We start from the raw sequence: 24065 nt of genomic DNA, 5'->3' as shown, positions 1-24065 counted from the left end.
AATGGCATTATCTTTAAGGGCCAAGGTGAAATTCCTAAACAATTTCTTGAGAAACTCTGGATACAATGATTCTTCTAAAACAGTATGCACTTAGATTTTGTCATACAATCACAGCTGCAGTCAACTAAGCTGTATTTTTTGAGAAAAAAATCTTAATTCAATTGTAGAAAACTTTTTTTTTAAGAAGTGTTTTGGGGTTTACACTGTAAAGTTAAAATCATGGTTTTTACAGTTTAAAACCAAATAAATCTGGTAGTCTGTATAAACATTACATACAGCATATAATCTTTCTCTGCCTTTTAAAGATGAAAACATTCATATCTGACTCTTCTTTTTTAAGGGAAACAGTTTAAAAGTCAGTTTGAAACATGTCTTTTAAAAAAAGATTGTTCAGTATTCGTAAGTTTCTCCAGTTTAGTTTCATTTTAGTAACTTGCTAATTATAAAAAAGGAAGTCCAACACTCACCACTTTTATTACTGTTCCACAGTTAAGCAGAACATTTTGTCATGCCACCACAGCTTTCTGGTTTGAAGAATCCCAAACAATATACTCCTCTGAGAGAAATACTGGTTCTTATATAGAGCCATTTCCTCATGTTCAGCTCTGCCCCGGGGGACATCCCACTGCCATGCTCACCAATTTGAGTAACATACTTCAGGGATTCTCTATGTTCTACTCAAATGAACTAGGGAAAGATATCAAGCTCAAGTCCTTTTTGATAGCTTTGAATCCTGATAGCTTTAGGAAAGATGTCATCATGAATTGTAACTTCCCTCATTATTAAAACACCTCTTGGGGTACACAGGAGGTTTAATGGAAGTCAGCACAGTGAAGCTCTCAAGTCTGTCATTCAAAGTCTAAACGTATCAATTCCTGTGATACTGAATTTAAAAGCAATTATGCACTATAAATGTTATCTTCACTGAGACAGGAAACTTTATCAGCTGTAATATTTACACAATTAATTTCCTAAATTAATCACCCAATCAGCACAAGACTGATGGATACAGATCCATTATAGGTCTCTGTCAGAGCAAGGAAATGAAAATGCTCCTCCCCAGCATTGGCAAGTACTGCATTTACTCAACATATTTTAAACATACTTTGAATCATGATTTAAATCACTGTGAATAAAAATCAGGTGGCAAAAATTCAGAGCTTTGCAGTATATGCCCAAGTGGTTGCATTCCCTGAGCTTTCCCTGTGCTCATCTGGCTTCATGCTTCAGTTGATCGGTGTGATGGATCTGTTGTCAGCAGAACAGTGTGAGATGGAGCACTCCATGCACTGCCAGGTGGCAAACTCGAATTCAGGGATATAAGAAGTAAACGGGAAAACATTACCCTAAGAAGAACATTATGTGCACTGCCCATTAACATTATCATTGGTATTTCAAACAATGAGCTGAGCACACTGCTCTGCAAGTTGATAACAGCCTTAAATCACTTTACACATCACCCTTAATGCTCTCCTCCTCAAAAAGTCAAATAAACAACCATAGTGCACACCCCCAACTTTAAATCTAAATTTCTGAATAACCCTAATTACATTCAGCACATACTCTTGTGTCTGTGGGGTTTTATGAACAATTAACTATTCTGTCTCTCAGATGGTACTGCAGCTGAAGAATCTGAACTGAACATGCAGATTACATGGCTGCTAAACAGAGCACCACTGAAAGTAGCAGAATTAACTACACAGAAAGAAGGTGATTTTAAGGAAACAAAATGAAAAGCAAGCACCTAGAAGTGCAAGAGTAGTAAAGACTATTTTAGTTAGTTATCCTTGTCAAAACATGAGAGAAAATCCTCAAAATTAGGGACAAAATACTAAAAATTACCTCATGGCTAAGGTGTCTCAGGGTCTAGGACCTACTGTTATCTAATTATTTAATCTGTTAAACTTCAGTTCTCCCCCTGTAAAGCAAAGGTAAAATGCCCTACTACTTCTTGGGAGTGCAGTGAAGGTAATTCCAGAAACATTTGCTTTAACTGTTCACATACTAAAAAAAAAAAGGAAAGAAAGAGGTAGACAGCAACAAGGGGAATCTTCTTCAGGCTGACCATTCTATAGATTCAGAAGTATTGAGTGATTTCTACAATTCCCGCCTCCCTACAGGCAAAGACTATACAAACGTAAGTTGAAAGGGATTCAAGAGTCAAGAAACAGTCTTAAATCTCTCTGACATGCCCATTAGGGAGAATGACAAGAGTCGGGGAGGACACTGTGATAAGTCACAAAATTTGACCTTTCAGCTTCAAAGTGAGGCAAACATTTTGGTTTAGTTTTGTAGGACTGAGAGCGCACATCAGCATTCCATAACAAGGGAACTACAGTCAGCACCTTAATCGTCACCAAGATTCTGTCAAAGCTATGTAAAACAAGAAATAGGGGATCAGCACAACCCACACTAGCTGTTTTATACCTGCAGCTTCCTGAAAAACTTTGTCCATCTTAGTAGAAAAGATGAAATTAACTGCTCAGCTTTCAAATACCAGTTCAAATCACTAAGCATCCTGATTTCATTGATATCAGAAAACCTGGTTATTCCATTAATGTAACTGTGGAGGATGTGAGATTACAGAAATATCAATATCCTGATACAATACAGACTTATAAGCATTTACTACTGCAAATACACACTCTTTATATACCAGCAGTAAAAAAAAAAACCAAAACCAATCTTAAAATCCCTTTACTAGTCAATCAGCCTCCCCTTTGACCACCCCCAGTCACACCTGAAAATGGCTTACCATTAATTTTAAAGAGCTTGAACTATGTGTATAAAATTATCTAGTATGTTTCTTTCAAATCAGCATACTCATTTATCTTAGTATTTTGCTATTTTTTTGTAGAGGGATTGGTTCTTTCAAAAATTATGCAACACTTCAATTCTGCAAAATTTATTAATAACCATGCTTAATATTGACAAAGGATTAAACCAGCCTATTCTCTATTGTGCTGTTCCTCAGCACCCATGTTTGCACACTTCTACATATGCACAAGAAGAGCAGATTTCATCAGTCCAGTGGAAGACTGTGCATGGATTGTTCTTGTTCTCCTGGCAAAAAAACAGCAGTATGAAAGTAAAGGAGGAACATGCCAGACTGTTTATAATGAAAGAGACTGGCTTCAGCTGATAATTATCTACACCAGCACTTGTCATGATCCTCCTCTCTCAGGTATTACAGCAATTTTTACAGCTATTTCTTGAGTTTATCATTTGGGGAGGTTACAGAGCATCAACAGCCTTCCCAAACTCAACAGCATGTGTTCCTGTGCACTTGCCAACATAACTCCAGCAATCAGACTACAACTTTTAAAATATGACAGGAATTCCTTCCAGACTGTTGTGGCTGTACTTCGGGGTTGTACAGACATCTTTTACAGCCTTTTTTGTTGTGTTAAAGTTTTAGGCCTGTTTCTGGTCACCATTTACTTCTCTATCAATTTGAAAAATTACCTTCCTAGACAAGCATTATCATGGGATCTCCCCTCTTGGAGCAATCCTCCTCCCCTCTTACTTCAAGGCATATTTTGGCTGTAAGATAAACTAATGTTTTGCTACATAGCCCTGAAGCTCTAAATTCCCATCAGCTTTGCTCTGCTGAAGTATTCTTGTGCTCAAGCTGCTAACAGCAAACCACCTCCTCTTTTCTAGCCTAACGAGGGTCTTGCTGGTCTCTCCTAGCAGCAGGTCCAGAAGAACAGAAAAAGCAGCATCCATCCCTCCTGGAATGAACAGAGGAGTGATGCTGTGATGCTGTGACAGCAGCTTTCTTATTGATAGGAAAGAATTTCGCAGACCTGGGTCATTCTGCCCCTAAGTCTGTAAAGTTAACAGGTTTACCACAGAGTACTCTCTGGATTTGAGTATCAGACTGCTCTAGTACAAACTCAGCAAGTCATCATGCTCATCTAAGCCAGACACATCAACATACACCCAAGATGCACAGAATCACATGTATACTGACATTGTTGTCATACGCCCAACAGGGAATGGTTATCACAAACTGACACACTGGTGTGTGAAAGCTGGGTTACCAGGAGATGGAGACAAGGCCATCTTCAAGTCAGTGTTATTCCAACATCAGGCTCCTCAATATCTCCTGCTTCCCATCACTATGCTCTAGCCCAGGACTAGCTTCCAATACCTTCTACGAAAAGTGGTGTTCCAGATGGAGGTGGAATCACTTCCTCAGCGTTGCTCAGGATTACATTCACTACATTGGCTCTGTGCATATACAACAGCCCAGCTGCATCTCATCTCATACCAGACGATGGAGACACTGGGAGAGTTGATCAGTCTGTGCCCAAATCACGCCATGTGGTGTCCTTCCCCTCAACATGCAGGGGAACTGCTCTCCTATTAGGGCATTGATAGTCTAAGAGACTATTTTGCTGAATAGCTCTTCAGATCAGGAGCACTGGCCTTCCCTGTTTTAACCACTGATGCAGCTCATGGATCAAGGTGACTGTCATGGTTTGAGAGCTCCAAAAATCCAATTCCCTAGTCCAAACCCCCTCTTGCATCTCAGCCCAGTGTGAGATGGTTTTTCCAGAAACCACACGAGACTCAGAATGGGGGAAGGGAACATTACAATGACTATACAAATAAATACTACAATATATTATATACAATCTTATCTATCTCTACCATGACATAAAAGTATTTACAATGGATCAAATCTCTTCTCCCCTCCAAATAAAAGTCCAGGAGGGAAGAAGGAAAGATCCCTTTCCACTTTCAGAACAGCAGTCTCTTTAGGGCAGCAGCTTATCTTCTCATGCAGGAGTTGTAGCTGGATCTCTGCCAGCACTCACGAGGGGTCTCCAAGCCCCTCGGCCCGTCATCTTCAAGTAAGGGTCTTCTCTTCCATGGAATAGTAGCAGGGACAAAACTTGCATCACCACGTCATATCATGGAGCGTAAGACCCCCATGAAGGTCCCTTCCTCAGGGGATTAACCCCTGAGTCAGAACATCTCGGGCAGCTTTCAGTTGGAAGCCTTTGCCTCAAGAGTTCTACCAGAGCTCCTGTGCTCTGTCTCAAAACTGCCAGCCTGGCAGCAGCACGGGGGGGGGCCAAGGTCACCCCCTCCACATTCCATCTGGCCATCCCGGTCCAGCTCCAGGACGTCTTTGAGCTTTTCAGCTTCTCTCTTTCCGGTACTGCATGTTGCATTTTAGGACTTCCATCCAGTAGGAGTCCACCACCTAAACTTAAGAGGGGTCTCAAAAGGTTTTTGGGGGGTCTGGTTCAGTTCTTACCCCCAAAACTCTGTGTAGAGCTTGGTCCTGCTCTCTCTCTCTCTCTCCATTAGACATCTCTGTGTCTTCTTGTCTGACTGCAAGCTGCCTCTGCTGCTTTTCTTATCTTTCGGCTCTCAGCCACAGTCTCTGGACACTGCTCCTGCTGCTGCTCTGTCTCTGCTCACTCACAGTGGAGAAAACTTCCAGCTTTATAGCTACAGGTACTTAGTCCAGTTTAACACTGTTCCAAGTCCCTGCAGCCCCCCAGCCGGCTCCTGCCCTCACTTCTCGTGGCCTTACAACATGCCTACTTCTTCTACAACCACTACAACTAACCTTCTCTTCCGTTCTGCTTGTGATATGTTTATATTTTGCAGAAGCGCTCATTGGGTTAAACCTCAAAACTTCAAGGGTCACCACCCTCTGGGGTTTTACCATTTTATAACTTCAGGGGGGAAAACTGTTTCCCCCCACCACAGTGACAAACTAGCCAAAGTCTCAAATACAGTAGTTTAGTGACATTCCTCAGTTTTCTACAGCTGCAAGACACCACCTCTAAGAACCTACACCTATACTTTTCTTCTGAAATTATTAGTGGTAAGCAAGAGAAGAAATGAGATCTCTGAAAAACAAAAGGACTGAGAAGATTTCTGCTTCTGAAGGGGCTCAGTCTCATGCTTCTTCATTCCTATTTACCACTTTGTTTCCACAAATTCATATTTAAAGTGTTTTCAGAACTTGCAGCTGTGAAGTTGCCACTTCCATAGTGAATAAGCTATTACCAAAGCAAGAAACCTTCCCTAAGGGATCACCTACTTTCATTGCAAAGCAATTTAGCCAGCACAGCAGTGAAAATAAGTTGTGTTGTGTACAACAGAAATAATGAGGCCCTCAGAAAAGGCCACTGCAGGGGCAGCAGTGCATTTCCAATGTATACCTCCTTCTTCTGCATTCCTCACTTTAAATCTTTGAGAGTCTCCAAGCATTTCCTCTCCTGGAATTGTGTGTTGTAGGGCAGGCTGATGCATGCAGCGCTGGTTTCTGTTCTGCACCTATTTTTATCAAGGTGTGATAAAATTATGCAGATGCAACATAATGCTGCAGCATTGGCACTAAGCAAGGTTGAGAATTTCCATCTCAAGAATTCAGCTGCAGGATTTTTCTTTTGGCAACTCATACAAGGACTGGCTGAAATTTGTCACTGTGCTGCAAAAGACTGCAGAATTTGTGGATTGGGGATAACAGCAATGGAGTTACCTCAGTAAATACTTCTCCTGGAAGTGAACCACTGACAACTTTAAAAGAAAAATAAAGGACAACTGGCAGGTTAACTTAGTAGTTTCTCTCTATCTGCAAGAAGTAACTGGCAACAGATTACAGACAGTCACATTTTGGACAATAAAGGGACCCTGAATTCACAATTTATTAAATGTTTTCCTATTAAATCAGATTAAGCCAACTATGAAGCCATACAACAAAAGTCTGAATTGTACATGCATATTAAGATAACTGAGGCTCAGCATATTCAGAGTCATTACTAATAGATATGTCACCATCTCACAGGCAAATCCTCTAGGTCAACAGGTACAGTCACGCAGTGACTAGTGATTGCTCTTAGCAGGTAATTTGCAAGTACATGAAACTCTTTAGTATGACAGCATAGGAAGAGACCAGACTGTCCATTTTCAAATATATTTCCAGATCTGTCTTAAGAGTTACTTTCTTATATAGAATGTGATCAGTTGTTCAAATTTTAACCACCTCCTTGGATTGCAGTTGTCTTAACACCACACATGGAGTATTCAATTCACCTACTCTAGTCTCTAGGTGGCCCCAAGTAGAACTCCATGCCACCTTCCCTCCCCTCCTCCAGTTTCTGTTTTTAGGTATGGCATATTTTTTATAAGTATTAACAACTTTTGCAGTGGAGATTTTTTTAACTGAATGTATGAAAAAATTCTACAAAGTAACATCAGGTTTGGATTACAAAATGAGACTGTACCAAGTCTTCAAGATCTTTAAGATCTGTGTATGGCAAAAAAATTCAGATTAGCCAATAAACACTCTACTGAGTAACTCATCAAATTATGGTAAAAATGAACACTATGAGAGAATATCTCATGGGGAAATACTTATAGAATATTTTCATTCTCTGTTGTAGAAAGCAGTAAAGCAGTTCAAGAAATCTCCATTCAAGTCATTACTATGACTACTACTATACTATTACTACTGCATAGCCTTCAAAGTTGTTAGAAAGACATTTTTTCAAACAATATTTTGAATAAAAAATAAAAACAGTCTTCAGACTCAGTGTGGTGTTACAGCACCACTCCACAATTACTGTTATTTGCAAACTCAAATTCATATTGTCTCCTCAAAATGCTTAGAAAGCCTCACATACTGACTTCAAAATTTAACCTTCAATAGTACACACGAAATACAACCTGAAAGGCCAAAAGACTTAATAAAACTAGCACACAAGTGCTTTAGGAAGAATTTTATGAGAGTTCAGGGAACAGAGATCAACAAATTGGCATTTAAAATTATTCAGATGAACTCTCTGTCTGTAGCTTTCAGACTAGTAGAGGAAATAACTGTCACAAGAACTTCCTTTATTTCCAAGATGCACCTCACACATGAACTAAAAAACAAAAATAACAACACAGGACTATAGTAAAGATCTATGTTTCTGGTAAAGTCTCTAGAATTCTGCTATCTGTCCCTGTAAGCTGGAATATGCTGTAGGGAGAAGGGGCTTATTTTCTTGCTTTACTTGATCTAAAAATATATATAAGTAAATCTTTCTTCTGAACAACATCAAGTAGTATAAGCCACAAATTAAACTGAAAAGGTTATATGGAATAAGACAAAGAAATATACAAGAATGCAATTTTCTTCTGGGAGCTATTAAAAATGTACTTAAAACCTGATCTTTATGATATCAGCAAATTTAAGTTTTATACTACTCCAGAAGCATTACAAAATATCACCATAACAACACAGGTTTAGCCTCTCTGATTTTGCATCAGTGTGGGGCACATAAAACCATAATTTCTTTAGCACCAGCCCAAAAAACCCATATGGGATCAGAAATTCACATCCCTATATCCCTCTTGGATGAAAACTGACAGTGAAGATCCCCCAGGGGATCCCCCGTGTTCACCAATGGCAACTGTGCAGCTCCCGCCATTCTCAACTGGACCCTCATCTACACGGTAAAACTCCATTAAGACACTAATAGGCCTATACAGATGTATCTGACTAGCAGTCAACAAAATCCTGATGATTCACAAGAAGAATCTTCTCCTCTGCTGTGACTCTACAGAGTTCAGAAAACATAAAAGTTTTGACAGTATTTCAAAAGCTGAAGTTAAAACAGCACATTTGAGCACATGCGATTACGCCTGCTAAGGGGCTGCTTTTACTTAACCACCCCTCAAAACCCACTTCTAAAAAAAAATCTTACACATGCAATGAAATTGTTTCTCATTTTTCATTTTCTGCAATTCCAACAGAAAAAGATTTCCCTTTGAGCTGTCACAAGTCTTAATATGGCACACAATGGGAAATAGCTGAGGAAAATGTATTTTGGATGGTTAAATAAGTAGTCCCAAAAAGAGCTGAGAGAACAGCAAGGACATAACTTCAACTTCAGAGCAGGCAAACTATTTTTGGAAGGGAAAACCAAAGATTAATTTATTTCACCTTGAGGAACTCATGCTTTATGGTAGATATTCATGGATATTAATCAGATTACCCTGAGACACGAAACAGCACATTTTCCTAATTTTAAACAAAAATTAGTATTTTGAGAAAGAAATGGAGCCAAGTGATTCTTCACCTCATCCACATCAGCCCTTCCCAAGACCTTCCTCTTTCAGGGTAACAAATCAATGGCCTCATCTTTCAGCATAAACTTAAAGTCAATGTACTTTGTATTGGTCTCACAAAGGAAAGGCAGAAATAAATTTTAAAGATCAATGTCTGCTTGAGAATCCCTGGGTATGGCAGCTGTGTCACACAGACATAGGGATAGGAGACATCCTCTGATATGTCCTCCTCCTGTGTCTTTTACAAAACCTTATGAACCCAAGAAGTACCAGTTCTGCAGTAAATTACACAGAAGTAATGAAACTACTCTAAGACCAATTTTTAATAGCCAACTCTTCTATGACAATTTTGTTCTGCCTTGAGAGAACCCCGTTATGTCTCTGCACAAGTCTCTCCCCATTACAAAGAGAATATCAGTACCTCCTTTTCTGCAGTACTCACTGTCTGGTCTACCTATATGCTTGCACCGTATTTAATCATTAACCAGTGTGTACAACAGCTGTCACCCTGGCTGTTAACTCAGGTCTTCCTACGCAGCTAGTGTTGCCAAAGGCTGTGGAGTGCCAGCCCAAATACACACTGCCACTGCCCTCCCCCTGTGCTGAAACTGCCCCTTGCTCCACTCCTAAGACAGGCCTGCTCTCACAGTAGAGACTCAGCTCAGGGTGCAGCGACACTACCACAAGAGGTAAAAGAGAAGAGGGCGGGAACATGGCCATGGCACAGGGCCAAGGACAGGACTGAGAGGGGTTTTGATCATCATTTCGGCTGTGCATGTCCCTGGGGCAGTTCTGCCAAAAGCAGCTGCCCCCGCCAGCCCTGCAGTCACTCCAAGTGCCCCAGCCCAGCTCAGGTGCAGCAGAACACATAAAGACTGTCCATGCCACTTTCCTCCCCACTGAAACATGGGAAGTTTAAAAATATAGTACTGCCTTCAGTAATGTAAAAGCCAAACACCAAACTAAATTCCTGCTGTCCGTTATATTTTTCACACGGGTGCATATGATTTACATGTGCACACAGTATCATACAGAGCTAGAAAACATTTAAAACCTCTTTAAGCATGCTCACTTTCAGAACAACAATTTAAAAAAATCACTAGAAACTTCCCTCTTCATTTTATTACAGGAGCCATCCATTTCATTGATGGTTTCATAAAACAAGACCAATCCAGTCTTTAGAAGACAGCTATTTTACACTTTTTGTCTTTATCTGATTCTGGAATGCAGGAATGTCATGAGAAAAGAAAGGAAAGTAGGCAGAGAAAGTGGAAAAATAGGAGCACACCAACTAGATTTTTATTTCTGTATTCCACAATTCAGTATATGAATTTAAACACTTTAAATAAAGTTTTGTGTAAATTTAAATATCGGGGGGTTATTTTTATAAAATTATATTAAAAATTTGATACTAATTCTTCCTTTGCTCATAATGGTTACTCATTTATATTACAGATTCAGGTTACATTTAATGAAAATGTGAGCCTCACCATTTTTTGGCAATTCATGGATATAAAAACTTAATACTGAATGGCTAAGAGCTCTAAGCTATCTGTGACTGACTTTTTTCTTTCAATTCAGTGCCATAGGATGAGGTTTAATCCATGCTAGTTATATGTGTAATTGCTGCTCTTGGTAACACGTAAGTAATCAGTTGACAAGATGATCCCATGTAAAATGCAATGTTTACAACAGCCTCCTCACAAGCTTCCCAAGAAAAAAGACTACATTACCAAAAGGTATAGCTCATAATCCTAATTTGCCTTCCTGCCAACTCAGTTGTAGATGTGGAGAGCTGAACTGGATTTTTCCTCAAGAAAAAGTCTATAAAAAATTTTAACCATTAAAAAAATGTACAAAGACTTTTCTTACTTGCCACCTTCTTTTTTAGGGCTTCAGAATTAATCCTTTCAATCTCTTTGCCAGTTTGGGAAGGTTAGTAACATTTGTGTCTGTAGAGCACTTGACACTTGTGCAAATCCTCACACTCCCCAGTAAAGGCTTTCTGGAAACTTGACCACAATCTTTTCTTTTTTGAGAAATTTTTTTCTCTTTTGTAAAAACAAATCTTTTTATCAGCTGAAACCTTCTGCCCAAGAATGAGGATAATCAGAAATTCAAATTAGCTCTCAGTATGAACTTCTTTTTGATCCTGCCTACACGTAGTAAATTCCTTCACATTTTTATAAATGTCCAAAGGCAGGAATGAATCACAAACCAGATCAACGTATCATGTACAACTCAAGCAAACAGAAATCATCAGCCAGCACACATCCTACACTAGTCGTGAAGAAGAATTAGAGCACTCAAAGGCAGCAAATGTGAATTCTCCCCTTGTTACCCCTATTCCACGTAGGCAGCAGTAGAAACTGCTATCATTATTACATGCTGCCTTAAGAGATTTTTTTCCCCAAGTCCAGCATCAGTGGCATCAGTAAAGCAAAAAGTTGAGCAAAACTACATTTTGTTGACCATTCTCTACTATTCAACCTCAAATGCATGATGTTCTACATTTTTTCATTTATTATTTCAATTTTCTTTATCTTTTTTATTAGAAGCTACAACAATTTCAAGCACGTAGTATTTCCTTCTTGTCTTTTTCTAATACCTTCCCCACTCCATTCCCCATTACTATGACAAAGGACATCAAATTATCCACAGAAAAGAAAAACACTCTAAAATTATGTCAGAAGCATAAGCATGTTAAATATCTCAGTAGCTGTGCTCAGCTATTTACATTATCATTTTCTGTCTTTCCTTGAAAATCTGCTGCTTTTATTAATTAGTACTAAAATAGCACATATTTCTCCCCTCAACAGCAGTTCAGGTTTTCAGATGACTCAAACAGAAGATACAAATATAATGGTAAATGTGTGCCTAGCTTCCTGAGATTTGAAAAACCTCTTCATTCCCCATCCTCTCTGAGAAGTAAAGTATAGATAGCTTCACACTGCATCAGCAGGCAGGTATTTCCATCAACAGGATGTTACTGTTTATTTTGAAAAGATCTTCATCATCTAGCTGGCAAAACGTTCCCTCTAGACTGCTACTATATGCGGCAACTGCGATAAGCAGAACTTCAAGAAAAACAACTGCCTAAGGAGCAGCTGTGCAACTCAAAGGCCATGAGGCAGATGAGACAGCACGTGAGAGAGAGAGGGAGACAGGAAAATCCTATCCATCCACTCTGGTAAGGCTCCCGTGCTAACATTTCTGAGTATGAGCACAAGTAGTTTCACTGAAGTAATTCCTCTTCTCCCACATACAGGAGCACTCTGAGCTAATTGAACAGGAAATGCTAATTACTTCTATCCTCTAAAACCCAAAACATTTCTTCTTCCCTGTTAACCTAGGTCAAGCTTGAACAGTAACTAATACCTAAAAACATTTGCTGTTCAATACACCAGCATTCCTCTACAGCTATAGACAAATACAGCACTAGATTTCAGAGTTAATCAAACTTCTAAAATTTCCATTCCAGGGAAACAGTAACCGTTCTGGCAGAGCCTTACATAAATTTCAGGACAAAAGAACCTAAGAAAAATCCCTATGAACTTCAACATTGTTCAGCAGAATCAAGGAAGTCTTCATATATCAATAATTTCTACTCCATTTCTTCAAAAAGCATCTGAAAAGTCTGTTCCCAGCATCCTCCAGCATAGGACGGAAAGGGCTCAGACTTGGCACTGTTGGGAGTCTCTTGCCTGCTCGGCAAGGGTAAACAAAAGCCTTGAGGGTTTTCGTTCCAAAGACTATAAAAACACTGAGGGTTGTGTCCATAGCACAGTTTGCATTGCAGGACATCCACACATCTGAAGAAGCAGTTCAGCAGGTCATCCAGGTCATGCAAATTAAAAACTTTGTACATTGCTTTTTGATTCCACAAAATTGACATTTTGAAAAAGAGTACTTCCTTCAACACAGAGGGAAGTAATTTGTTCTGGCTGTGTAAAAAAAAGACCCAATTAGAAAATGCTGATTTTACCAAGCATTCCATACCAACACAATAAACTCCACAGAATATACTGATTTTGCTAATAATTTATTAAAGAAGTATCAAAAAAGTCTTTTCACTGAGAAAGAAAAAGTGGGTTTATTTAAATCACATTGAAAATTGCACAAATAAGGGATTTTCATACTATCTCTTCCCTAACAAAACAGGATATATAAAAAAATTACAATATTTCTTCAGAAACACATAGCAAGCCATTAGGTTATTGCTCCATTTTTCAGTGTCGCATGAAGCCTTGATAGAAGGACTCTCACATATTAGTTTGGTTTTAACTTTAAAGCATGCTGAAGCAGATTAACATATCTAAGCAACACTACATTCAACAGGTGGTACCAAATAGGCACAAACATACCTTATTATGTCGTTTAACAAGGTGGTAGTTCTCATCCTCACAGTGTCAAGTGAGACCTTTGACCAAAATTAGAAGCGTTTTGTTGTTGTTTTTTTTTTTAATCCATGAGGCATTGATAACTCATTAGTATCTCATTTTAAAAACCACCTTCCCTATGGAGCAGAACCTCGATGACTGACACCTATGAAATCCCTGACTAGCTATTTAATTTTCTACATGAAAAAGAAAATAAAGAAGGAAAAGAGGTTTCTCTGTATCAGAAATATCCACCAATTATTATTTATTATGATAATTTTACATATTAGGAAGAATTTAATAGTATTTTTTAATCATTTAATGATTTTCTGATCTCATGAAGCCTTTCTGGCAAGTATCAAAAATAATTATTCTTATGAATGAACCTGGGAGTAGAAGAAAAAAGAGGGTGAGAAGTATGCTCTATGCGGCTGTTAGTGCTTATCTTAAAATCCTCCTAGTCCTGAGTAAGAAACAGTTCTACCAGTGTACTATACATGACTGTCTTCTTCTAAATCACTCAACTCACTAAGCATACTGCTTTTCCTCAGGTAAGCAGAAAATAGCCATGTGTTTCATGAATCACCCTCGTTTCTGAACTCACCTTAAACTTCTCACAAAGCAGAATACAATTTGAGGTATGATGACAGGAAGCAAACTATAACATTTCAGTAGCAGATACATTCCTAAGCAAGCAGTCAAAGCAACACAGAATGTACGCATCAATATCTTGAGCCTCTGTACTCAATTTTGATGTCTCAAAATATAGATTATCCTGTATTTTTTCCACAAAACACTTGAATTCAGAACATATTTTGGATTGCAGACACATACTTAATTTTTTTTTCAATTTTCCCTTTGCAGTATGTTTCGATTGTCAGGTTTTGGATGCAGAAGAAAACATCAACAACGGAAGTTTACTTGCTTACCTCCAAAAATGAAAAGCGAACAGAGGACTGCATGGACTGCAGGGACTTGTTGGGGTTGGGCTCAGGCTCCTTGGGGTGAGACTGCAAGTTAAAATAATGTCATCTCTAGTGAACAGAAGGTTTAGCAAGAGTCGCATGTTTTAGCGTAGGAGTTATGAAAGGAGTTTCGGTTAGAACCAAAACATGACCATCCTTCTGAATGAAGTGATTGAAAGTGGCCACGGTTTCTGACTTAAGATGAAATTGATTTAAAAAAAAACAAACATGAGAACTGGTGCTGATGCATATGCTTGACTAGGTTAGACTTCCTCCAGGAACAATACTTTTGTACAAAGTCCCCAGAGAGGTGAAAAATGGTAACTTGTTTCTGGTATCCAGCCAAACAGACATTTTTTTCCTCTTAAAAAAAAAAATCTTAGGTTTTCTTTTAAAGTTTTTTATATGCAAATCAGATTTTTTAAAAACAAAAGGAAAACTAAAACTGATGATGATCTTTCATCAGCAATAAGAAAACTGCAATAAAAATTTCCAGTTTGAGAGCCTAAAATTTGCACACTTACTAAAAATTAGAAGTGCCCTAGTTAGCATCCATTTCACTATGAAATGTTTCCTTACAAATGTGATATGGATATAAACAATTTATTCATATAACCCTTACTTGAGCATTTTACTTCAAAGGTGCCTTCAAGAAGTTGTCTCAAGTGCATCTCCATTCAAAAGGTTTCTCAATAAAACAGGAGGCCACTGATACATTTCACAGATGCTCTTTAAAAATTTACTCATGCTATCACATGCACTTGCCCCCATAAAATTTGCAAGAAAACTTTTTTTAAAACATGCTTAATAGCATGCCTTTCATTGCAATTTGCTGAAGCTATCTCCCCAAAAAACCCATGCAACTTTGCATTCTGTGCAGACTGAATGAAGGCAAAAACTTATAGGGAACTTTTTCCAGCTCACCTTCATAAGGATTTGTTCTGCTATGTACTAGACCCTTGCAATCAGCCACTGCTAGCACTCCTGCCCTGTCCCCAGTGCAGATGCAGATGGCCAATATGCTAAGCACATTTAGGTCCAGTTCATGTTTTCAATTGCATAACACTGTGCTAAATTTCAATGCATTCCCTTCAAAACCTTTCACGGTGGATACCTGATTCAGTTCTTTTCTGAACATTCCAGCAGGAATAATACTACCGCTTCTAGAACAGATTAAGGATGACTTTTTTTGACATTGTACATTTTTGTAATCTTTCCTTCTTGAGGTGCCTTGGAGAGAGCACAAAGTTTGGCAGGGACATGCACACTGAGATAAGGATGGGCCTTGCTGTTAATTTCTGACATGGCAGGGCAAATTCCTCTGGCTGCTGGCTGTGCCTGCATAATCCCTGAACTAGGTGCACAGAAGAGCACGCTGCCAATGCAGCCCAGCAGCTGGGTATAAACTGGCTTGGTTTCAGCTGCAGACTATCTCTGCTAGCACAACAGCACATCTGAGAGTCACTACATCTGAGCCAATGGGTCAATATATCACCCTAAAAATGGCTAAACTGAACCCAGGCTCATACCAGTCAGCCCATGAAGGCCTGTGGAAAAAGATGTGGATTAAATGACAGATTTTTGCTGTTCCACTGGAGCAGTCTCTATTGCACTCCACTGACGTGCTGCAACATGCACTGGAAAGGTCGTTTCTGTATGATCAGTACAGGTTTGTAAGAAGTAGTTTTGCATTTCTAAGCTTTATCAGCACTGTCTCTTATTCTCCACTACAGGCTGGTCTGCTGCAGCATAGCTGGTAGTTTGCCCCCAGTTGTGCCCCTTTCGTCCATCTGTCAGTGCGGCCCTCACTGACTGCAGGCTGAGAAACAGTCCTGTGCTGCACCATTAGTGCTTGCACTGCTGCTCCTCGGGGACACAGCAAGGGAAGAGGTGAAGGCAAGTGATGCAGACCACAACCAGCCTCCATCAGGACCAGAAGCACGGAGGGAAGCTGTCACTAATCCAAAGAGAATCCAGGTGGAGGGAGAACTGGCACCAGCTGGCCAAAGACACAGGGCTGCAGCAGACAGAGAGTAAGGTAACTGCTGTGGAGTAACAACTGTGGGCAAGGAACCTACTAAGGCCAGAATAATTAAAAGGAGAGCTCTGGCACTGAATGAGAAGAACATATTAACTTCAAACCCCAGAATGAGATATCCCTAAGTCACTTTACTGTGATCAAATTCTAGTGATACCCCATGGCAAAGGACATCTCCCTCTCTCTACTGGATGGCCCACACGCAGCAAGTGGAAGTCCTACACTTCCTAGTAGCTACTCATATTGTTCCTCATTTTCACTACTGTAACACATTAGAGCCTCAGTCATGGCACAGACTCTGGGTATCCAATATCAAATGTGCTGGTACTATGGATCTAAAAATTCCCACTATGGGATGACACTGGTGTGTCAATCCGTTTCTTCTACAGAACTTGCTTTTCAGCTTTGGTTTTTTTAAGACCTAGAAAAACCTGTTAAAACAAATTATCACAGTGTATGACAGGCAGTCTTACTTCTTACATTTACTAAATTTGGAGTGCTTTATTTCAGATCTTTAATATTCTTTGAAATAGCTTTCTGCAAGTAATGAATATAAAGTAGACAGACTGTGCTAATTTCTCAGGGAGACAACATAATTCTAGTCTCAACATTTAAACTTTACTGAAAGAAAATTCGCGAGAATCAGGGTGCGAGGAATAAATTGGATTTTTTTTCCCCTAGATATCCTCTTTTATAAATGATTGCAAATAAGAATCTGGGAGACATGACTTAAGTCTGCATTGACTCAACTCTGGCAAATCATGAGAGAATGACTCTATGGGAATCATTACATGCCAGCAACCAAAATATGATACTTTCTTTTCTCTAAAAGTAAATCAAGCTCAGAAAGTAGCAAGTGTGATGGCAAAAGAAGGTGTAATATATGGGAAAATTAAATATACCCAGACAACATCTTAGTAAAAGCAATGATCAATACTGAATTTAAAATATAATTATTAATTTTATCAGTCTTAAATATTGGCAAAATATGGCAAAGTAAGTGTAATTATGTCAGGTTACCATGAGAAAGGAGAAGGCAGTACACAATTACCTCATATTACAAAAACACACACATACATTGAAAAAACCAGTAACATGAATCCTTTTTCATCCTTTGCAGCTAGTGATGTTATTCTTATATGATGATTACATAATTCAGTGAAGATTGATTTAAAAATATTTAAATTGCCACATCTTAAAAGAAGTATAATTGTCAATTATTCATGGAAACCATTTTAATGAGGTCTCTGGTAAGACTCCTCCTCCAAAACTCACAAGAAATTAGTAATGCTCTTTTTGTAAGAAAAATACCTAGAGCTCAGCCTGCTCACAGCTAACACACAGTAGAAGATATCTGACTGAAATGCAGAATTTCTCTGAGACCTTTCACAAATATAGTTCTGGGAAATTCAATATAATATCTACATTTGTCCCTTTGAATAAAGTGCTCTATCACCTTCATGTGATTAATAGAATAAATTATTTGCTATGCTACACATTGACCTGTAGCCCTCTCTTTAAAACATGGCAGATGTCAGAGATAATAGCTTTCATAGAGAAATAACTTTACCGCAGGCATCTGCAGCATTCAGGGTTTGGGTTTTTTTTCTCCAGCAAGAATGGGGCAGTCCCAGGGAGTACCAAAGGATCTGACACAACCGTATCTATTTACCTAGATAAAATTCATAAGTTCTCATGGTGGCTATAAAATGCATACATACATGTCTGACATGTCAGTGTAGACTGCAGGTATGTATGTATACATGTATAGAAATAAATATCAGGCTTTGACTAACAAATCTCAGGTAAACATATGCTGGCATTTATGAATAAAAGACTATACTTACTATCACTATGTATTAAAATTACACATTTTCACTTAGCTACTCTCTAAATAGCTGAAAGCACACAAATTAGTTAATCAGTTTTAAGCAAGTACAGGTAAACACACTGCTAAATTAGGTAAACATACTTACTGCAGAAATTATCAGAAATCCTCTAGAATGTCAATACAGTTCATTAGTGCAGTTACATATGTAAAATACATGTTGTTCCGATGGATTTTCACCGACAGCATTTCTATAATGCTTTAATTTCTTGCAGCGCTCTCTATTTTTCAGCACAGAGAGAGGCCTTTCTAAAAGGCAGCACTGGGATAGACAAATAGTAACAGAGAGCTGGAGAGAAAGACAGACACCATGGCCTACTGACAGACTCTCCCCCTGTGAGCTGACAAGATGTTTCATGCACTGAGATTCAGTAACTTCAAATATGCAGAAATGCTTTCTTTCCAAACACACTGCAATATCCCGGTTCCAGGCTCACACATTTGCTGAAACCAACTGCAGTGCATTGAAAACATGTCCTTTCAACGTGGAGCTGCAGTGCTCCCAGACTGTCAGCACAAATGTATGTTAAACAGCTTCTGATTGCACAAAAGCCGGCATCATGCAGAAACCATTAAAACATTAAAGACAGACAATACTTACTCCAAGGTCAGCCCTGGAATTTGTAGCCTTTCCCGCTGGGCTTTCATTGCTGTTAGGTGCTACCACACTCTATTGTAATCATGACACACATTCACGGGCAGCATTCTGGCGATGACAGAGAGCCAAAAGAACCACTATAAAGGAATGGACTAAGGATCTCTTGGGGTGGGGGGAGGACCGTAAATTGGGGTCCTTCCACCTCTAGCTGTCACGAAGAGCTACCAGCTGCCTCTCTCAGGTCAGTGGCAGCGCACGCCGCACCAGTTTTGTAAAGCGAACAACACCTTCAGTTGTGCACACCAAGTAATTCATCCCCGGAATTCCGCAGCAGCAGCCACTGCGCCAGCACACGCGCACGCACACACACACGTTGCACCTCGGAGGATGGAGAGGTTCCCCTCGCTATGCCAGCCCACCACGCAGAAGAGCCTCTGTGCTTAACACAGTTTCTCTCGGCAAATGTCAAACATTCCCCACCCCCTCTGATCCTGCTGAATAGGATTTAGTCATCTTCTTTAAGTCACATTATCCCTTTCCCTGGTAAACAGACAGGCAGTTTCTGCAGTGATGGAACAGAACAGCAAACTGCTGAATGAAAAACAGGCTCTTCTTTAATGGGGAAAATTACTTGCCAAAGCTTTCAAAGAACAAACATGTTGTAACACAGAGGTTAAAAAAAAGGAAGAGTCATCATTCTGTTCTGTCATGTTTGCACCTGAATTTTAAAGGGAAATCATCTATCATTTACATTAAGGGTGAGAGCCAAACCTAGAAATTGCTGAAAAATCTACCAATTTCAGCTTTAAAGGTAATGTCACTTAAAAGGTAACATCACTTAAAAGTAAACCACTACGCAACTGTTTTGTAAAGACAGTTTTAGATCACTGCCACTATGTAGGATGTTTATTTTAACTTATTTTATTCCTTTTTTATGTACTTTCTCTTCTCCTGAGGTTATCATTTTAATAAATAAATACTGTGAATTGTTCCATGAAGACTAGCAATTTTTTCAGTGTTCTATAAAAAAGCAGGAAAAGCAAAGTGCAAGTGCTGCTTTTTAGTAAGTTAAGAGCTAGAATATTTTATCTCATCCACCTACTTTTCCTGTATACAATATAATAATGTCGAGCACATGATTATATTTTTTGCCAGAGCTCTGGACCTTCTCTGTGCATGGACAAGTTCTATGGACTAGTAAAAGCAAAGGACCAAATGAAGCTGCTACTTTTTGGGTCCTTGGCTCAGTTCTGGAAGAAATGAGTGAGTTCACAGGTACAAAGCCATAGGTTTCAGAGACAGAGGGAAATCTCCTAGTTATGAAAACTGCTGAACTGGGTTTGGTGAACTACATTGCTTTTTCAACCACACAGTAGAAAAGAATAACTAAATTCTCTCTTTTATGTTTCCCACTGCAAAGTGTCTCCTTTTGTGTCTCCTACTCCTTTGTTTCTACTACAAATTATTTTAAATCTCTGTTATGTATTACCTGAAGCCTTAATTTACAGATATTGAAAACAAAACTGAAGGATACACAGAACTATGCATTGAAATTTTTAAAACGTAACAGACATCTAGATTCTGAATCTAGCTGAGGTCCCATCAAGCATTACTAAGCCAAGCAATCTCTCTAAAGAAGTTCTAAATTCTACTACCTCCTAAAGGAAAGAGAAAGGACAAGATCTGAGGAGTGAAATTCAGGCTCACAAACTGCAATGGGTGAATTCACGGATTTGTAAAGGCACAAAAAGCAATTAGGTGCCCAACTCTAAACAGCACTTTCAAAACATGTTTCTCAAATGTTATTCAGAACACAAGCAAAACATCAGTGTTTTGAAGATATTCTCAAACTGGAAAAATATAGTACAAGAATCAACTGTCTAACGGTCAAACAACTCTGCTGCTGAAATTATCCAGTGAAGCTGCCCATGTCTACATGATTTGAGTCTGGAGACAACACTTTAGGAATAGAAATTTAACAAGAGAGCAGCAGAGTGTGGGATATTAGTCACAGGTCCCTGCCTCTCTCCTAGCTGCCTAGAATAGGCATCTCCCTATTCCCATTGCTCAGCACCTCTCAAACCAAGCTCTGTTCCCTTAAAAATCCGTCGATAAAAATCTCTTTTTTACATAATACTTCTTCAGTTGCTGAAAAGTCCTATTTCTGATGGAGACAGAAAATTTCAACAGGTAAACTGTGACTGTGCGCACACCACATGTATACACTTTCAGTTAAGCTGTAAATGATATTCAAAGGGCTTAACTTTGTCCATCCTAACCTTTAGTTTGGTGCTTCATCCCGTTATCTGTGTAAGCATATGCACACATAACACCCAAGTAATTATTTGTTGTTTTGTAAAATTGTTAAATTTTCAGTGAAGGCACAGAGAGTAGGAGACAGCGCAACGCCTCAAGGAGGGCAGCCAGCTCCACTGAATCAGGGTGCACCACAACTATTTTCTGTAAACTAGCAAAAGGACTAGCTCTGAAGGAGAAGGTGTGCTTTGATCAAAAGCACAATACAAATTTTACATAGTACTTCCATAAGGCCAATTTTAATACTGGGGTGAACAGAAGTCCACAATCAAGGCATTTTGGTTGGTTGCCTCCACGTGCAAAAGAATAGTCTGTCACTAAACACTACTTCATCATGAAACATGATAGTTAGGTATTTCGTGCATTTTACCTGCAGGAGGGCAACACGGTCAGCTTGTCTATAAAGGAAACTGAATTGGACTGGAAGTTGTGTACAGCCAGTTAAACATAAACAACTGAATCTAGGGGCTATTTTAGGACCACAATAAATCAACCTTTCTCCTGAGCTAATTTCTGCAAGCACTTCACATCACATTAATGGTAAATTATTCTAAACTGAGATTGAGCTATAAACTGACATTGAAAATTCTTCTACTATACATTTTGCCTGAAGCTTAGAAAATCATGATCTACTGAAAAAGAGAGATGAATACATAGTAAAAGATCAAATTCTTCTCATTGTTACAATCTTACAGTTTTTGCAGGAGTAAATGGGAACTGCTTCATGCACGTGGGGGCAAAAACCAGCAGGGATTTAATTAGATGAAGCCTTGCAAGTGAAAGCTGACTTCAAATTTGATCAAAACAACTGTTTTCTCTTAATTTTGGACTGCTTAGATACCATCTCAGCAACAGAGTTGAGGAAGCAAGCAGAAGTTAAAAAGGAGGCTTATTGTACTACAAAAGATAAATCTAGATTAACCTGAACATACTGGCAAATTTATTGAAACGACTTCTATAGAGAAAATGTCTCATTTGGAAAGAATCTCAAACAAAAATTCACTAGCATCACTGAAGAACTATAAGAATTGTATTGCCCTGCAAATGTAAACCCTGGTCTCCTCTTAGCTAGTTCAAGAGCTGAAAAGCAAATTTAAAAAGTGAAATGTAAGAATAAATGGCTCAAGTTATTCATTTAAGTCCTTACTGAGGTCTCCCTGGTTTAGTAATCACAGATATCTGGTAAAAATCAAGCAAAACACGCAAAGCACAGCAGAATGTTTTATGTTGTTGAAACACAAACCAGAAAGATTTTTCTTCCATTGCACAGTTACTAATATTCTATGCTTTCAAGGCACTCCTCTTCTGCAGATGTTGGCTGTGCTTCCTTTTTCCTCTTAAATAATGGTAATACAGTAATACCATTAACAGTGCAGGTGCCACTGGCTTTCATTGGTCTCTAACATTTAACAACAATTACATTAAGATAATACACAAGTCAATGCATGCTTTTTTTCTGCATGCACTCTTGGCTAATGTTTTCCGAAGGTACTCAAGGGTTAGTAGTCAACTCTCAAAGGATAATGACAACAGATACCTTTCTGTCATAATTCTTAAACCAAAGATCTGAATTTCTGATTAATCTGAAATTTCTATCATCTAATCTGTTTAGCACATCAGTTCAGAGATTCTGGTTCATTGGTAACACTGTAGTTTATAAAGACGTTCTAGCTGGAATGATACCGAAGCAGTTCACTGCAACACTGCTTCTTGGCATCACTGAGACACAAAACATAGCATGAAGGAAGTGGGATGAAAGAACACACACAACCTCTTTCTGCATTCTTTCAACAGAGAACGCCTGGGCACATTATTAACTACATACAAAAGAAGTCTGAAATATGAATCTACTAGTTTGTTAGCTCTGGCTGAAGTCAACAGACTGACCAATGCAATGCATGTAAAGCAAATCTCATGCTTTAGCTTTAGCTATCTGATAAAAATAAAATAAAAAATATATATATAAAATAAAGTATTCTTCATATCGATGTCTAACTGCGAGTTTGTTTAGGGTTGTTTGGCTATTTAGTACTTTCCCCAGAAGTATCTGAGATAGGTCACAGCTAAGGAAGCAATACCAGATAGTAAAAGGAATCCTTTTCCTTAGATCCCTGCCTGGTGTGTCTCGCTCATATGCTAAAACTCAAAATAATTGCCCAATTTGCAATTGCAAGGAATATTTCATCTTGGTCATATTACATAAGGAAAAGGAGAGGGGCTGTCCTGTTTGCTTCACTGGGGAAGGAAGTGGATGAAATGACAGAATGTGTTTGCACTTGCCCACAACCAAGAGCTCAGTTTACACGATGGGCTCAGCATGGCATGCAGAAATAAATTACTTGTCACTGCAGGGCAGAGGGCAGACCTTGGTAGAACCTGTATGGTCCTGGGTTATCAGTGTTCAATACAAGCCAGTCCACAGCACTATAAACTTCCATGGTAGGGGGATGACTGTTTGGTATCCCACGACAGAAAGTCATACTAGATAACCCTTCTAGCCTTAAGTTCTGTTACGTTTCAACATTGTGGATGTACTGACATTTACAGGCATATCCATAAATCTGACACCAGTAAGAAATTTTAAATAATGAATTTTATTAATGCGTCACTGGAGTACCCAGTAAAAGCCCAGGTGGTCTTACCTACACTTTGCCAGAGTCTATTTAGAGCTGTAACTCTTACTATTCTGTAAGGGATTTGTTTTTAAATTATAGTTTTAAAAAACACTCTATTAAATTCAACTGTATTTTAATAACTTTCTATAAATTGGTTGCATATTCTGGTGATAGCTCTGTGG

General features: G+C 38.8%; 1 protein-coding gene across 8 annotated transcripts in view; it reads right to left on the bottom strand.

Moving 5' to 3' along the window:
• The window catches only part of MAST4 (microtubule associated serine/threonine kinase family member 4), a 300551-nt gene that overhangs the window by 114972 nt on the left and 161514 nt on the right, over window positions 1–24065 (bottom strand). For 2 of the 8 annotated variants that reach the window (XM_027634976.1, XM_027634977.1), the window contains exons 1-2: window positions 18956–19277; window positions 14393–14473 (exon numbers count right to left, since the gene is read on the bottom strand). The exons of 5 other annotated variants lie outside the window; for them this stretch is intronic. In XM_027634976.1, the coding sequence (XP_027490777.1) occupies window positions 14393–14473; window positions 18956–19002 (128 nt within the window). In that variant the 5' untranslated portion in view covers window positions 19003–19277. Of the gene's footprint in view, window positions 1–14392; window positions 14474–18955; window positions 19278–24065 lie in introns of those variants that run through there. One more of the 8 variants, XM_027634981.1, reaches the window with a different exon arrangement.

Source organism: Corapipo altera, unplaced genomic scaffold (genome assembly GCF_003945725.1).
Source record: "Corapipo altera isolate COAL_440 unplaced genomic scaffold, ASM394572v1 61411, whole genome shotgun sequence".
NCBI classification, from domain to species: Eukaryota; Metazoa; Chordata; class Aves; order Passeriformes; family Pipridae; genus Corapipo; species Corapipo altera.
Note: the sequence above shows the minus strand (reverse complement) of the source record. Positions and strands in the feature narration are given on the sequence as shown.